At 43.7% G+C, this 17,549-nt stretch overlaps 1 protein-coding gene across 2 annotated transcripts in view; it reads left to right on the top strand.

The window, feature by feature from the left end:
• REXO1 (RNA exonuclease 1 homolog) overlaps positions 1-17,549 on the top strand; it is a 37,635-nt gene that overhangs the window by 5,848 nt on the left and 14,238 nt on the right. For both annotated transcript variants that reach the window (XM_065652759.1, XM_065652760.1), the window contains exons 2-7: positions 6,025-7,796; positions 10,482-10,583; positions 12,924-13,125; positions 13,799-13,962; positions 15,672-15,809; positions 16,776-16,899. In XM_065652759.1, the coding sequence (XP_065508831.1) occupies positions 6,025-7,796; positions 10,482-10,583; positions 12,924-13,125; positions 13,799-13,962; positions 15,672-15,809; positions 16,776-16,899 (2,502 nt within the window). The remainder of the gene's footprint in view (positions 1-6,024; positions 7,797-10,481; positions 10,584-12,923; positions 13,126-13,798; positions 13,963-15,671; positions 15,810-16,775; positions 16,900-17,549) is intronic.

Genomic DNA, 17,549 nt, shown 5'->3' with positions numbered 1-17,549 from the left:
ATCAATTAAAAAGCAACTTTTACACTTGGAGTGGGGAAAGCGCAGTGTCAAAAAGCTCCCCAAGATGATTGTAATAGTGCTAGGAAGGAATAAAACAGTCAAAAAGCCCCTGCAAGCACTTGAGTAAAACCCAACCCGGGAGTAAATGAGGGTGAAGGCGGGACTTTGGGTTGGTTAAGTCCTGCCCTAATTATCTGTGCAGCCCAGAAAGTGCTGTGTCAGCACACGGTCAGCGTGTGCCATGAGCCTTTGCCGGAGCCTCTTCACTCTACCAAGCAAATATTCAAAAGCCTCAAGTACAGCATGAACAAATATCTGCAATATTTATTAACCGCGGGGAGCTCAGGTAATTCTTTGAAGTTTTTGACTTGCTGGGGAGTGAAGTTGTGTTTTTGCGTGGGTTGCAGTACAGGGAGGGAAGCGCCTTCTCCAGAGAGGCTTTCACGTGTCAGCCCTTCATTTAACTCTGCTCCTCAGGGTTGTATCAGTCTCTGAAATACATGGACTATGCAAAAACTCAGGTCTGCTTTGAAGGGTTTAGTTGCACAAGGATTTTCATTTCTCCGTGAGATTATTAAAGAGGATCCGTGCTGAGAACTGGGGACCGTGTTGGGTTTGCTGGTTAAGAGTCTGTGGAGCTGCAGGTATCTGAGTTGCAAAGTATTAATTCCAGCTTTTGAGTTAACTAAAGCCGGACAGGTTTTAAAACCAGTTCTAAGTTTTGCTTTAGTCATTCATAAGTCACAGCTGGAGTTTTAAAATGTAGTATAGCTTGAAAGTTACTTTTCTTAAGTTTTAAATTTTGTTTTTCAAAATGTCCAGTTGCGACTATTGAAATACTTAAAAAAAATTTTTTTTAATGGGAATTCTCCACCCGAAATAGTTAAGCAAATAGGACAGGTGTTGAGGAGATAACTTATCTTGGGCAAGCCAGAGAAAGGCTGGAAAATGAAGGGACTGGTGGGTGAGGAGTGTTGCTGCTTGTGACCATGCCGGTCAGAGTCAATTTTCAAGACTGAGTTGAACAGAGAGAAAAGACGACACCGGAATACTTGAAGTATTTCCTTTCTTTTTCCTTCTGCTTCTTTGAAAAGACAGCTTGCTCTATTGATAAAGTTTTGGAGTAGATCTCTAGCTTTACCAAGCACTTGTACAGGAGATGTGGACACATTTTCTGGTCTTTTTCTTTGAAACAGAAAAAATAAGTCTGTGTTAATTTTTTCTGTTTTCCAAGCAGAATTTCAACTTTTCTTGTATATTGAGGAATAACTTTAATGCTAAAACAAGAGACGGAATGGAATGATCTCGAAATAATCCAAACATTTAATATCCAGGTTAATGTATCGTTGATTTTAAAGCGGTGAGACGCCTTCCAGCCTGTGCGATACCAGGATATGGGGTTGGGGTAGCAGCCTGGGGAGCAATCATGATATTTGGGGCCTTTGCTTTCTGCCCCTCTCCTGCCGAACACACCAGTTTCTCACTTTCTTTCCCCAGTTAAGGGAGAAACACATCAATGGTGTGATTTCCTCTTAGGAAAACATGACGTTTATCACAGATCTTGCCACGCTTCTGATGTTCTTTTCCAACGCTGTTGTTTTAGCACCAGAGCGGAGGGGACTGTAATGACAGCAGCGATACAGGAATGTAAATGACGGCTTTCGCGTGGGCTGGACTGTCTCGTTCTGCCTTTTGCATCCCCAGATTTAACTGGTGTTGCTGTGTGAGGCAGTGACAGTCCCAGACGTATTCCAGGTCTCTCTGCGAGGTTCCCAGAGGGTGCAGCCACCATATTTAATGGGCTTGAGGACCTTTTAGATGCCTCTTCTGCTGTGCCAGAGGCAAAACTGCACAAGTTGTGTTTTCTCAAATTAGGAGCATGCTGTTTCCGTGGACGTTGCTTTCTGAGCTGCTTTGAGGGATTTGCCTGAACACCCCGTGGTCAAAGTGAGGTTCCTCCTTGGAGGCGTCATTCCCCTACAACGCTGTGTGCTCAGGGGTAACGTGTTCCACGCTGGAGCTGGTCCCTTGTTGGACTGAACCTACTCGGACAGGTCGGTCACAGCGATCTCAGACAGTTGAGCTGAGAAAACGGCTTATGGCTTGTAGGAGGATGATGTCTGGCTGCTCTCGTCCCTCAGTGTGACCCACCCCTCCTTATGCTGGTTGTGACACCCCCCGGTCCACCGGTTCAACCCACCGAGATGTTCTTTGGTGGCACCAAGCGCTGACATTGGCTGACAACACCTGGTGAAACCCTTTGTCACCGCAGGTTTAAAAATACTCAAGACTGGACGAGACTCCAGACTGTTCAGGCTTTTTCAGCTTTGCTAATTTAAGACTTTCTTTTCTCAGATTTGCTTCCTTTTTTTCCGCTAAAGAAATGACAGTGTTGGTTCGTGATGTGCTTTGACATGGCATCAAATATCTCTTGTGGAGTGAGAAACGCAAAGAGTGGGGGGTGTAGGGAGAGCCTGGATGGGCTAATCTGGCTGTAATACCTTTCAAACCTTGCTTCCCTTTTGTTCTTAAACCACTAGGTTATCTATGCTTTTAATACTTAATTTTAGTAATTAAAATTCGTATTTAAAGAGAGAAGGGGCCAAAAAGAAATCATTAGGACTAGGGTTATATTTAAGGTGGACAAAATGGTTTTCTTAGCTCCTCTTACCTGCCCTCCTAACCCATTTACTCTGGATAATTATTTGAAATGTACTATTTCAAATCTCAACATTAATTATTTCCAAGTGGCCAGATATTATTGTTAAATTAATTGTTGGAAATTTGCGTTGGGTACTTGCAAATGAGGCCTGCACCAAAACCTCCCATTTCTTTTGTGCCGTTTCATTCTGAAGAGCAGCGAAACTCAGCCTGCCAGTAAAACCCTTTTGAAACAGTTTGTTCTTGAGAAACCGCTGCCTCTTCTCTGAAGCATTAAATGAAAAGCTTAACATAATTTTCCAATGGCAATAATTTGTCTGTAATCGCAAAGGTTGTCCATTTGCTGAGTACTGGCACTGTAAACACAGGCAAGCTGTTAAGCTAACAAAGCTGTTCTGATGACGTTGAAATAAAAATGCTTTTTTTTTTTTTTTCCCCCCTCCAAAGAGGTCTCCCAACAGCTTTTACCTTCCTGATGTTGTCTTTTGTTGCCAGCTTCAGGTGACCCAGGAAAATGTCTTTTGGCTGGTGCTGGTCCCTCTGCCGCCTGCCCAGCAAACCCTTCTGTTTGGAGATCCCAATTGCCGTAAACTGGAAAGTTTCTAATTTTTACCTCCCTTTTCTTTAGCAGCAGCAGCTGCTCAGCTGCTCGGGGTTACACCTGGATGGAAGGTGGTTGTCATCCCTGTCCCATGTGTGTGCAAGAGCTCGACTCCTCTTCCAAAACCTGCCAGTGCACAACGGCCAGTACCCATCATACATTTGGGCCTTTCTGTATTTAAAGCATCCAAAGTATGGTAGGGTGTTTGGGAAAAAAAAAAAAAAGACATCTTTTTCTGCAGAATGATTCAGTGTTCAATAAGTTTTGACATCAAAGAGGCGACCTTGTGCTCCCATTATTCACTTAACGTCAGCTTTTGTTTACTGCTGTTGCACAAACTAGAAGGACCAGTGTATAGAAGCGCTGTAATAAAACAGCTCCACCTCCAAACCAAGGCCTTGCTTCCCAGAACCAACATGACTGTAACCAGGAAAAAAAAAAAACAATCAGCCGTGGGTTTTTTGGGAGAATCTTGTTTTATGCCTTGACATACTCTGTGCTGAAACGGCTGATTTAAGTGCAGTTCGTTTTAGTATATTCTAAAATAGTTCTAGATTAAATAAATTGTTCCCTGAGGTCCTATGTAAATTATTAATAACTTGTTTTGTGTAGTGTTGATATTAACTTCACCTTTTTGTGTCTCAGAAGGACTATTTCATATGTCTGAGGTACATTAATTTATTAAAATAATTTGTATTTTAAAGACTGTCCTGATAGCGCTTTAGTTGACAACTCCTTATAGGACTGTGATCTCAAGCCTCATTATCTCGTGATTCTCAAAGGACAGTGTCGACTCTCGATTTTACATCCATCCAAAAAATTATTTTACTACATGGTGCCTCTCACTTCACTCATTTTGCTTCAGCGGAAATACATCTTGTATATCAGAATAGCAAAACCAACACAGTTCATCTCGTAGCCACCTTTATACCGTGAGCACTTGAAATGGAGAGGAATAAATGCAGGAGCTGGAGACGACTCCTTTGAATCTTGTTGTTAGGGGTGTGGGTGGAGCTGGGTGCCTGCGGTGTGGGACAGGGCTTGGACACCCCAAAACCTTCCCCTGGCTTCCTGGGAGCAGAATGAGGCTGATTCGAGCTGGCGTATTTAATTTCCCTGATTTTTGGGGACCTGTATGTATATGGCTTTCCATATATGTTTGTGTGTGTAGAGAGATATATAAATATACATATATATATAAAATAAATATATTTTAATATAAAATATATATTTATTTTTATATATAAAGAAAATCCCCTTCTGCTTGTGTTTCCACTACTTTATCTGCAAATGCATCGTGGCCAAAGGTGACAGTCCTGATGGGTGTCGTGGAGCCCATTTACACGAGTGTCTTTCATGGGGCAGCAGCCTTTGATCAGCGTCGCTTGGGTAACCCATCAAGCCTCCTCCACACCTGCAAAAGAGCTCTTTCCTGACAATACCTCAAAGCCTGCTGGCATTCTCAGAGCTTATAATGTATTTTTGCATCTGCTCATTCCATTGAAAGAAAATATGCAAATTAGTTTTATACTGTAGACGAACAGCAAAGAATCAGACACCGGGTCTGTGCTTGGGTTGCCTTTTCCTTTCTCTATATCTTGATACATTTAAAATAGTTTGATTTTCTGCATGGACAAGATGTCTTTTGTGCATTTTTTCTTTTTTAGGTAAGTCTTTAGACCCAGACTTTGTGTTCTCACCTCTTGTTTGTTAACAGGCCACCTAATACTTATCTCTGCACAAACTACCAGAGTTTGAGCTGTTCCCCTAATAATGCTTGTGCTGAATTTTAGGTCTCCATCTCAAGTCAGAGGGTAATAACTGACTTCTCCAGACTTCCCTGCTCTGCTCTTCTGTGCCACTAGAAAATCGATGTTTTGCAAAGTGGTGAGAAACGAGGTGGTGGGGATGGAGAGCTCTGCTCTTCATCAGTTGTTAGGCTAATATTTGAACCTCATTATTTTGTTAATCTGTTTATATATCCTGGCCTCTTTGCGTCTCGGTTGTAAAGCACTTTGCAATGGGTGGAGAGGGAGCTAGTTATAGAAATATATCACCTTGTTCCTTTTTCCCCGCATTTCTGGTCCTGAGCACAGCTCTGAGTGTCCTTTGGAAGACAGTGACATCATGTGCGGTCGCACGGGGTCCCTGCGCAATCAGGAGCTAATTGCTTTGGAAAAAAAAAAAAACTTTGCAAACCCAAGGGGGTTAAAAAGTGTTTTATGAAACCAGTGCCTTTTTTTTAATGTGGTTTCTATTATTCTGCTTGCTTGGAGGTTAGTGCTGCCAGCTGCTAGACAAGCTCTTTTCTTATTACCGAAGACAGCTGGGGATTCATGGATCTTCTGGAAAAAAAAATAGATCCCCAGAAAACCTCAGTCTTGTGAGAATGGTAGAAATGACTCCTGTAAACACTGTTCATTTCTGGCTGTTATAAGAAATTCTCGTATCCCTGTTAGACCCGAGAGTTTGTAATTTTTTTCTTCCTTGCTTTTATCTGTCTGCTTGCAGTTTTGTGCTTCTACATATTCGTGTTGGAAGGCCAGTTTTACTGCTGTCCTTCTAGCAAAGAACAAACAGTTCATCTGGAATAGCAGTATCAAACATCTGTTCTGTGGTACAAGGGCACAGCTTTTGATATTGTTTTTCAGTATTGGGTTTTGATGAGAGCAGACCTTAAAAATACCTTTTAAATTTTTTTCTCCAAAGAAAATGTTAACTGAGTTGCTGTCAGTAAGTTATTTTTTCCTTCTCTTTTCCAGAGCGGGGCTATGATCCCTACAATCCAGAGCTTCCGAGGCCCTCGCCTGAGGATGACGCCCTGTCTGACATTACAGATGTGACCCCCGGTATTCTGGAACTGGAGCTGGTCAACAAGGCCATCGAGGCTGTTAAAAACGAAGTGGAGAGAGAGCAGAAAAAGTACGAGGAGCTGCTAGAAACGACAAAGGAGTTCAGTGCTTCAGAGGCCTCCTCACTCATTTCAAATACGCCTGTGTCAGCTGCCGGGACACAAAATGATTCATTTACCTCCTTAGAATATAATCCAGGTAGCTATAACTTTAATAATAACTCGGACTATAACCCTACTCCTCTCGCTGCTGCCAGCCGGTCAAGTAAATACACTTTGGATAGTTCCCGATCTAAAGGTAGCTCACTGGAATATGTTCCCAAGGCTGTAGCACAGAATAAAAAATACAGTAGCACTGTTACTAACAATAAATATGTGATTGATGACTCTAAGCCTTCTACAGACTTGGAATATGATCCACTGTCAAATTACTCAGCCAGGCTTTTGAGCAAAGCCACGACAAAGGAGCCAAAGTCGTCTAAAAGGGGTAGGGTGTCCAGTTATGAGGAATCTTATTCTCCGTCGCGTAAGAAGCTCTGTGAAGAACCCGATGACTATGACGTGTGCGCCAGGTTCTCTTCCTCTGAAGATGAGGCCGATGCAGAATATAAGCCAGCTTCTGTTAGTTCACAATCCAAAGCTGGTTCTGAAAGTGAATCAAGTGATGGGTTATCCAGCAAAGAGCGGAGCACCAGAATGGATGATTTTGTTTCCCCGGATAGCAAAGGAGCGGCAGTGCCACATGGCATGGAGGACCTTCTGAGTTCACAGAAGAATCTTGCCAAAAACTTATCAGACAAGAATGCAAAAGCAGCAAAATTGTGTTCTGGTAAGAACGACCAGGAAATTGAAAATAAAAACAAAGAAGACAAAACAAAAAGGAAGAAATCAGATATTGTTAAAACACCTGGCCTCAGTGAGGTTGGTAAGAAGGAGAAAAGTAAAAATACAGAAAAAGACAAAGTGCTTAAGAAAGAAGAAAAAATAAAAAACAAGAATGAAGATAAAAACTGTAAGGATAAAAGTGTCAAAGGGAAAACCGATGGGAATGTAAAGAAACCTGAAAAACAAAAGTCAGAAAAGGTAGATGGGCTTAAGAAAGAAAAATCCAAGTCCGCCAGCAGTAGTTCAGGGAAAAGCAAGAGTGAGGGTGTCAGCAAAGGCTCGAGTTCGGAGAAGCTGGGGAGCAGCAGGAAAGACTCCAAACTGAAGGCAGCTGACTTGAAAAATGGTAAGGAAACCTCTGGCCATAAACACAAAGAGAAAGGGACCAAGACTCCAGCACTGGAGCGAAAGAAAGAAAAGGTCAGTTCTACAGACAAAGGCGATTCAAAGAAGGGTCGGAAGCAGCGGAGTTTGAGTCATGTTGACCTGTTTGGCGATGAGAGCGGGGACGATGATGACAAAGTCCGGCCTTTGCTGTCCACGTTACCTGACGTGAGCTCGGACTCGGATGGTGATGATTGTGGTTCGAACTCTGAGAGTGAAAATGAAGGGACAAAGAAAGCGAAACACTCTAAGTTGTCAAAGTCATCGGCGTCTTCCTCAACATCCGATGACATTGATTATTCCCTCCTTGAGAAAGACTTGGACTTGGAGTCAGATCCAATGGAAGAGTGTCTCAGGATTTTTAATGAATCTACAGATGTGAAAACTGAAGACAAGGGAAGGCTGGGAAAACAGGTAACGCTGGTTTGGGTTGGTCGGTTGGTTCTCACACGTTTACATGTGAAAGGATTCGGGTTTAGTTCAGTGGTGTTGAGGTACAGAGGGAGACTCCAGATGTTGGAAGGATGCTGGTGCAAGTAAGTTGATGTAGTTGGCACTGGACACTTTGGAGACTCCTCAAATTACTGTTTCCTATCTTAAATGCATACTGCAGATATTTTATGATGATCTCTGGATATCTTGTAGGTGGTGCAAATAAGAAATGGAGAGTAAAGTTTCTTCTAAGAGTGCAAGGGGTTTCAGAATAAGGAGTTAAAAAACCAGCATTTACATAAAAAAGGCTTCTGCCAGTGACTGTGAGGTGGTCCCCAGAGGATGCAAGACCCTTGTTTTCCAAGATTGAAACAATGGAGCAAGTGTAAAAGGCTAAAAAGCAGCTGCTGGCATTGAGCCTGGGAGGCAGGGAGGCTGGAGCAGACAAAACTCACCCTTCGTCTTCTGATATCTGCGTTCGACTGGGCAGCAAGAGCAAACCCTCTGCCTGTGCGCGACAGATTGTTTGACTTGCTGTCCACCCCAGCACACCCAGGTTTTCTGCCTGGGGTGATTTTGCTGCGTTACCTGTTACCCGGGAGGCTGCGTGGGGCGAGGTGACAAAATCAGGTGACAGGGGATGCCAAAGGCTGAGCGTGGCTGTCCGAGGAATTACTGAGTGGCTTTAGCTGCAGCCATCCTGTGCCCAAAAGATAACGGAGATACTGGGACTCCATCACAGCTTCCAGTACGTTCCAGTTTAGACCTCATCAAACACACCAAGATTCCCTTTGGGATTATTGATCTGACCCATGCGACTACGTGGTGCAAAGCCAATTTCTCCTGGTATGGTTATTTTTGTTCTAAAAAATGACATCAGGGAATCGGGGCTGGTTTTCAGGCGCTGGTTTGTTGGGTGGGCAAAGCGGCTGCAAACAAAATTCTTCCATTCGTGACCATCTGTACGGGGAGCACAGAGTGAGCCGGGATCTTTTGTAACGAAAAGCTGGACTGTTAAAGCTTTTTGCTGAACTCTCTGTTGCAATAATGTCCCTGATCTGTTCGGAGAGAAGTCCATGTGGCCGACAAGTCAAGACCTTTTTTACACTCGTATAAAATGCTTTGGTAGAAGAAACTGTATTAAAGCAGTTGTGTGTAATGATTTTCTTCTGAACTATTAAGCTTTACTTGATTTTGCTTGTTTAAAATTCAACGTGCTTTCTTCAGTGCTTAGTGTAATTCCTGGCTAGGAATGAGCACTTTATTTTGGGCTTTGTTTCTTCAAATTGCCTGGTTTAGGTTAAAGTAGTATAAGAGCACACAATCTACAGTGGGAAATACTAATCCATTTAGAGCTTTCCAAATACGGGATGATTCAAACCGGACTAAATTCAGAAGGCGCTGAACCAGGGGCTGCCAAACAGTTAATTCGGGCACAGAACGGCAATGTCGAGCTGTCGAGCTTCACCTTATATCCCTGCACTAAAATGTTGATTTTCCCCCGTTTTGGAAAGGGAGGAACAAGTATCGCAGCAGAGGGGTCTGTCTTTGCGAGACGGTTGTTTGTAAGTAGATGCCTGCTTCCCCGCTGCGTTTCTGACATATGGGATTGGGCGTGGGGGAATTTTTTTTTCATTTATGGAATAATTATGTAGATGGAGCCTGTGCGGTTTGGTCTTGGTCTAGTCCAGAGGGAAGGTACGTGTGGGCAGCGCGGTACTTTTCCACTGGGAAGGATTGCTTTGTGAGGGAGTTTATTAAGGATATAACTGAATTAACAGACTTACCGAGTTCCTAGAGAGCAAAGTGATTCAGTGTGAAGTGCTCATCCACTATGCCCTTGTGGGGATGAACATAAGCTCAGCCTAAGCAGAGTCTGAGCTTATCCCCAAATCCAGCCTTCAGCTCTGTCACTGAATTTCTGAGAGCTTGTCAGGCTCGTCTCTGCTCAGAGCTTTGCCAAGGGCTATGTTGGGAAACTGAAAGTACGATTGACTGGAAAGCAGCTCGAGTTTTGAAAAATAAGCTTGTGAAGTGTGTTTTGTGTAAATGAACAGCCAAGTCAAATTCGAAGATGATTTTAAAGTGGTTTCTCCCTCCGTCAGCAAGTCTGAGGTGTTAGCTTAGAAGTGGCTTTTGCTGGGGAGGTGCTGTTACTTACCCCTGGGTTTCTGGCCATACAAAAGTGTCACCTGGGGATTTGTCACCTCTGCAGATGTGGCTGTGGATAAATCTGCAGAGAAACATTTCCCTAAACGTGGAGTGTGGGGACTGTGGTTTGGTGTTGAGCAGGTTTTCAGGACCGGCTCTTGCAGCATGTTTTACAGGGGCAGAAATGAATCAGCTCCCAAGTTCTTACCAAAAATAAAGCCCCAAACCCCCTGGATTTTCAGAATGCCATGCAGGGTGAGGGGTGCGAGCGCCTGGCAGAAGGGTGTTCCAGTCTGTGTGGGTGGGAGCTGCGATTCTGCTCTTTGTTGGCTGTGTTGGTGGCTTTTGGGTTGAAAACAATGTTTGGTTTAGCGGTTCAGCAGCTGCCCACGTGTTGTTCTCACCTGCCACCTCCAAGGACTTTCTGTTAACCCAGAAGGCGGCTTTTCAGATCCCCTCATTGAGAGGCATCTTCAAGTTTATTCAGTTTTAGAAGCTTGTTCTTTTGTTTTCCAGCAATCCAAAGAAGAAGGAAAAGAAGAAAAGACAGAAGATAATTTAACTACCTTGTTTCCGGGCCAAAAAAGAAGGATCTCTCATCTTGTCAAACAAGGAAATGTAAGTGCAGCTTTTAGAATTTAGATTCTTTAAAGTGAGGATTTTCTGTCCTGTTACGACACTGGAAAATGATGCAGCCCCAGGTTGGGGCAATAGCGTATGAGTTCTTTGTGCTGGGATCCCTCTGTCAGATTTCTTTCCTCCCCTTTCTGGTTTCTGACAAACGTGGTTAGGCATCTGTTAAAAATGGCAGCAAAACTCTAATAAACTTTCATACAACCAAGGGTAAGCTGTTGAGTAAATGGATTTTGCACCTTGGAACTCATTTGGATAGACTGAAATGTTTGGTTTTTTACAGTATAGCTTCATTCAATCACTTAGATAAAAATTAGCTGGACACAAGGTCAATCTGTGTCTGATAGTACTTTCCTTTGTCTTGTGGACCTAACAGATAGATGTAGGAATTTTGTCAGATGTTTAAAACCATTACCTTATATCTGTTCTGGATCAGCCAAGATATCAACAGTATCTTGTTTGATGCTCTTCTTTTACAATTTTGAAAATACTTTAAATACAGAGGAGAATAATAATAAAAAAAAAGGCAAGGAAGATGTTCTGATTTTTTTTTTTTTTTTTCCTTTCTCACTGGGGTTTTAATTCATGTTTCTCTGAGGGTTTAATGTGTTTCCCTCCAGGTGCTGCACACAGATTAGTCAGTTTTATGTTCCAGCAGGATAGGAGTGGAGACTTACACGCTGATTTGAGCTGGGTAGTCCAAATTAATTGTTCTTTCTTTCCTGTCTGCCTAGGAGAGGTTTCTTTGCTTTTAATAATTCGAAGCCCCGAGGTCAATACAATGTGTTTTATTTAACTACATATCTTCAGCCAGTTTATGTGTTTCGATAAGGGCCCTTTCTTCCAAAGTGAAGAGATAAGAGACTGAAGGAAATGGGTTGGAAATTCATTAGCTCAAATATTTATCGTAAAGAGGTGCCTTTTAGACATGTTCAAATCTTTCAATACATTTTCTTAATGTGACAGCTTATCCCAAAACACTTTGCAGAGGTGGGAGCCCCAGCGCAGCCGTCGCACGGGCAAACGGAGCCGAGCTGCTGCGCTGGGCACACGCCAGGACGTGTGTTCCCTGCGATATCCCAGCTCGGCGCTGCTGCCAAGGCTGTTCGGGAGGCGCCCTAAGACCTGAACTGCTTTTCTGCGCAGAGTTGGGCTTTGCCGTATCCATCCAAGTCGAATATTTGCTCAGTCTTGCTTGTGATTTATAGCTCGAGGACTGAGCAAGCAGAAGAGGAGGAGCTGAGCTTGAGTTTAGTTGTCGGGGGAAATGGTGGCCCAAAGGAATTGAAGGTGAGGCAGAAAATGAGTGTTCTCTCCCACTCGGAAGTCTGTAATTATCATTTAATGTCTGACTGCACTCAGTTTGGTATCCAGTAAGCTGGTGGCAGCATCAGAGCCCAAGAATGCAGGAGGTGCAGGTTTGTCCCCAGTTTGCAGCCTCAGAAATGCCACGTTACACCTGGGCTGTGCGAGCGCACCCTTCTCTGAAGAGCCTTCAGGAGGGAAGGCCTGTTTCTTGGATTTCAAAGGTTATTAAGTAGCGTGGAGAAGTTTGTGCGGCTGCTTCTCTTGTACTTCTGTTGCTAGAAAACTTCTCCCTTTGCTGACATAATTTCTGGCACCTTCCCTGCAACCTAAATTTGGACATCAAAGAAAATGCCTGTGTAACTTGTTTGTGCCGGTAACGGCTGAAGCAGTGAAATGCCTCCAGAGGCAGGCAGAGCCTGTTTAAAATTCAGAGTTCGGTTTTTGTAATGCTCTAATCCCATAAATACATATATGTGAGACTTTTAAGTCATTAGAGGAACTAGAGACCTGAAACAAGGCAGCTGTAATGGGAGCGTAGATGGCACTGGTTCTTCAGCATGGGAGACAGCTGTGAAACTCAGCGTGGTGTGGCAAAGGGAAATGGAGAGTAGTTGGTCACTTTTTCATTGCGATATAAAATAAAGAAGCGTGCAGGAGACAGTGTGAAGCTCGATTCATTTTCCAGTGCAAGGCTGTAGAGCTGAGAGTGTTGACATGGTCCAGAAGTGGGTTAGGAACAGCAATGGGGAACTTCGTGCCATTAAACAAGCAGCTCAAATACCACCCACCAATTCAGGAACACACCACAGTGCTGGGAGGCCTTACCTGAAGATGAATCATTAATGTCTTGTTTTTCAAATATTTTGCTCTGGAAGCCAGTTGGGATCTGCTCTCAAAAACCTGTATTTGCTAACAGAGGGGGTAAGGAAAAGAGACATTTTTTTGGTGAATGGAACCCAGAGGGTGGCAATTGAGCAGGTGAGCATGTTGGCTCTGAACCTTCTTCTCTCTCTGCAGGCAGAGGTCCCGAGCAAGCCTGTGATCCGGCCGTACCGTCCCCCCACCGCCCAGGAGGTCTGTTACCAGCGGATCCAGCTGGCGCAGCAGCAGGCGGCACAGCTGGCTGTGGCCGTTCAAAAGGCCTCTCTTTCTTTGCCAGGAGAAAAGAAGAGGATTGCTCACGTGCCAAATGTTGCCCTTTCCGCGGCAGCCAAACAAAGTAAGCCAGCGGCGTTAGTTGTGGTCGCTGTCCTGTCCTCCCACCTGTTAAAAGACGCTGTCTTCTGTTTAAATATCTCCTGAGCAGATGTGGAACTATCAGGAGACATGTAGCACTGGCCATGACTCGAATCTTTGCTGATAGTGACCAGTGGAAGGTCTTTTCCCTGAGAAATTCCATCTTGTTCTGAAAAGCAAGAGATTAGATGTGCAGCCCTGTTCCCCTGTCTCACCTCCCTCTCTTCAGCCAGTTCTTTTTCCGTTTCTTCCTTGGAATGTGTTTGCTCCTCGTTCGCTCTTCCGTTCGAGCCTTCAGAGGTGGCACAAACAGGAGGGAAGTACTAATTAATGCTCGTTGTTATCCTTACGTAGTTGGAAGGACTCAGAGCTGACGTGATGGCCAGTTAGTGCCTTGTAGCTGACGGCGTTACCTCTTTAAACTCTGCTGACTCAGTTACCCCAAAACAAACAGCAATGAGGCACGTTTCCTGGCAGAAGGTTCCTCCATCCTGGCCTGGAAGGTGGTAAAATCACCCAATTTGTATCCCTTTGGAGGCTTCCATTTGAAAAACACCCCACAACTTGCAGCATGGGCCTTTTATAGTAAGTTCACTCTGGCAACTTGAAGCCCACTGGTATGATTTCTGCCTAAATATGTTTTCTATTTCTTGCAGGCCTCATGAGTACTAAGACGACTGTCGCTGGCAGGAGTGTCACGCCTTCCAATGACTCCGAAGCACCCACGCTTTCTCTGAAGGCTTGCACCTTAGCTGGGATGGCTTCAAAAACCACCAGCACCATCGTGCCCAAAAGGATAGCGCATGTCCCCTCCTTGCAGGTAAGAGATTTGAAATCTTTCCGGTTGTTCCCTGTTGAGGCTGGTGTGCTTCATTGTGCTGCTCCAAACTTCGCCCTCTCCGAAGAGCAGTGTTTTGATTAGGTTGATTAAATGTGTTTGTTTCTTCCTGTGGTTTTCCTCAATAGCATTGTATAAAAAAATGAAACACTTGAGGGGTAGGAGCTTAAAAAGGTAGAAATACTTAAGGGCTGCTCTGATCTGTTTGAATATTGATCATTCGTCTTCAATTTGAGTCTTCTGTTGTGCTCTGACTCGGGATGTAGCTGTTTATGTTGGGGACAGGGCTGGATTAATGCCCTTCCTGGGTTTTGTGGGCTGTACTGAGGAAGGTGGTTATGAATTATGTCCCACAGTCACCTATATAGTTAAAATGTGATCATTTAGACTTCATGCTGCTGTTAATATCTGGGGAGAACACTTTTTTCCTGGGATACCTGCCCTGCCTTTGGGTACTTTTGCTCCAAGTTCCTCAGCAAAGCTGTCCTGCCTCTCCCGTGAGCACTGGGGAACGTGTTACTCGCTAAGACAATTCAGAATACAGTTCCTCATCTGTGTGGATGGCATAAGAAGCTGTTTGCTGGATGGCAAGGAATGTGGTTAGTGCCAGGACTTGATTAAAGATATCTTTATTGATGATATCTTGTGTCAAGATAACGTCGTAACATACTCTGATTATTTCTGTAGGAGCAAAAAGTCATTTTCTTCCTTCCCCACCCAAAAAGCCACTGTAGTAACGTATAACTTGAAGCTGATTAAAAATAAAAGAATCAACTGAAAGGATAAAATATTTAATGAAAAGGACCAAGTCCCCTTGAACAGAGCGTCAAAGTCTCTTGAGGAACGTGAACACTCTTCCCATTGCAACAGGACCAATTTTTCCCTTTTAAACGTGCTCATATCTTCCGTAGAGATGTTTTTATTATAGTTTGCAGTCAATGGTTTGGTTTATGGATATCTCTTGGGTGGGATGGAGAAAGACTGACAAAACAATAGGGCGCTTTAATGTTGAACATATAGTTTCCTCTCTGAAAAAGAGGCAAATTATATCATTTGGTGGATAAACTGTTGTTAAATGGACTACAGTAGTAGGTCGTAACTTGGTCCAACATGCAGCTTTTGTGCATAAAGAACATGTCGTTCGATTTAAGGGGGAAATCGTTTCAGGAGCATCATAATCAGCATTACAAAAGGAAGAAAAACCCCAGCGCAGTGAGGTTACAGGAATCCCCCAGAAAATGTGATGATTTAGCAGCCTGGCAGGTCCGGACCTCCCGTTCTCTCTTCACAGGACTGTCTGTCATGCACATACCTGGTGCCATGTCTTCATGTCTCCAATTCGAAGTGTGATGCTCGGTACCATCCTCATTTTGAATCTCTTAAAGCAGGTGTCATGGTTTTCGTGGTCTGGAATGCTGTAGGTGTAAATGTGGTGTTGTGACTAATGCCACTGGAGTCCTTGGCTGCTGGATGATTTGCCTGGTTGTTTTTTGAAGCAGTTCAAATACTGAAGATGGCACGAAAGCTTCAAGTGGCGTTTTTAGTACCAAAAATGATGCGCTCTACGTTTAGCTTTGGGCATATTTTCAGAAGGGAAGTCATGCCACTATTGTTGTAGGAAATGTGAGAGTCTCAAAGCAACATCTTTAAACCCTGAATAGCCTCGTTCTCTCTCTCTGTCTCATCTCTAGAGCACCAGCTTACAGAGGCCTGTTATTCCCACAGAATTTGGTGCTAAAGTCCCAACAAACATTCGTCAAAGATATCTCAATCTCTTCATCGATGAGTGCCTGAAATTCTGCTCCTCCTCCCAGGAAGCGTTTGACAAGGTCTGTACTGATGCTTGCTTCTTGTGAATAAAGTCAGAAAATAATGTGGCTGAGACCTTCTAAAATTGTAGCAAACCCAGAGAACTCCCCTATCCACGTAGAATTCTGTAGAGGAGACTGAAATTAAATAATTCCAGACCATACAACAGAAAGTGTAATGAGGGAATTTCCAGTAGGAAATTCCATCTTTCCCTGCATTCGGAAAGCATGCACAATCTTTTTAATAACCCCAGAAGAGAGACTTATGGTGAAGCTGGACAAAAGGGCCTTTTGCTCTGGTACAGCAGCAAATACCTCCTGGAATCTGAAGTGTTCAGCAGAGGTAAGTGTTTGAGATAGATATAACTGGTAAAACTTGCTGCTGGGGCACTGCGAGGCTTTTAAGGAGCCTTCGAGCAGCAGGGAGTATTATAGTGGGATTTCCTGAAGCCAAGTTGAGAAAATAATGCGTTTTATTGGAAAGCTTTGGCCGTTGATGTTAGTTGGGTAAATATGGGCATTGCGTGGTGTGTTTTGTAACCAAACCAGATGCCATAAGGATTTCTTTTGTGAGATTTCACCCTCGGAGCTCCCTAGGGACAATGTTCCTATTGCATACAAGGAGTGACCGTTTGCCCAACTTCCTTTTCGGGCCAGTTAAGATCTCGCGCTGCCACTAAAGTGGGGAAAACAGCCTTTCCCAGGCGATTCCAGAACCGTGTTGCTAATCTGTCAGGGAAGGTTTCACATAAAAATGCTTCTTCCAGCACTTTGTTTAAAATATAATTTTTTCTCTTACCTAAGCAGGCCCAAGAACCAGTATATATTTGTGCCATGTTCCACTTTATTACTCGATTCTTTGACAGGCAATTTTTTTTTTTTTTTTTCTGTCACACTTGGATTCTGTATTTTAAGAGCCAAACGTTTCTTTTCTCCAAAAGCAGTAGTGGAAAGAGAGTATGCAGTAATGAATTGCATTGTTTGCAGGCTCTATCAGAAGAGAAGGTGGCTTATGAACGTAGCACCAGTCGCAACATCTACCTGAACGTGGCAGTGAACACCTTAAAGAAGCTCCGAAGCCTAGTGCCCAATTCCCCGTCCAGTACGAACAGTACGTACCACATTTGTGGTTTAATAACCGGAGCTCTGCTTGGATTAGAAGCCACAGAGAGAGGGACTTGTTGAAAAGACAGACCCATTTCTCAGAAGCATTGTGCTGAAAGGCAAACAACTCCAGTTAGCTTTTTATAGCCTGGCAAGCTTTAATGGGCCTTCAAGAGGCAAGTCCTGCAATGCTTTGTTGGCTCACTCAACCTAAATGGAGATAATGCCACATGGATTTTTTTTTTTTTTAGCACAAGTTCTTTAAAATGAAAAGCCCCGCTAATGGAGTAACTTTCACATGCTGCCTTCAAAGTGATAGACTCGTCCATCACCGCAGAAATCTGTTACACACATTAAGCTTCAAGAGAGAAACGAAGAGGGTTAAGACATTTCATTATTGGCTCTCGAGAGGGTACATTAAACAATCAATTTGTGCTGTTCTTGTGAATTTTTTTTCCCCCAGTCTCTTCCCTTTTCTCCCCTCTGTCTTCATTACCTTCACAGCCATTAGTCAGAGCAGCTGAACTTGGGAGGCTGGCCTTTAGGAGAGGACTGCCAGTTAATGATTAGTAAAAAGCACCTATCTGCCATTAGCTGATGTGCTGAGTGTATTCTAGAGTTCTGAAGCTGCTTTCGAAAAGTTGAAAGATTCAGTGT

Source organism: Caloenas nicobarica, chromosome 27, assembly GCF_036013445.1.
Source record: "Caloenas nicobarica isolate bCalNic1 chromosome 27, bCalNic1.hap1, whole genome shotgun sequence".
NCBI classification, from domain to species: domain Eukaryota; kingdom Metazoa; phylum Chordata; class Aves; order Columbiformes; family Columbidae; genus Caloenas; species Caloenas nicobarica.
This window is presented reverse-complemented; position numbering and strand designations above follow the sequence as displayed.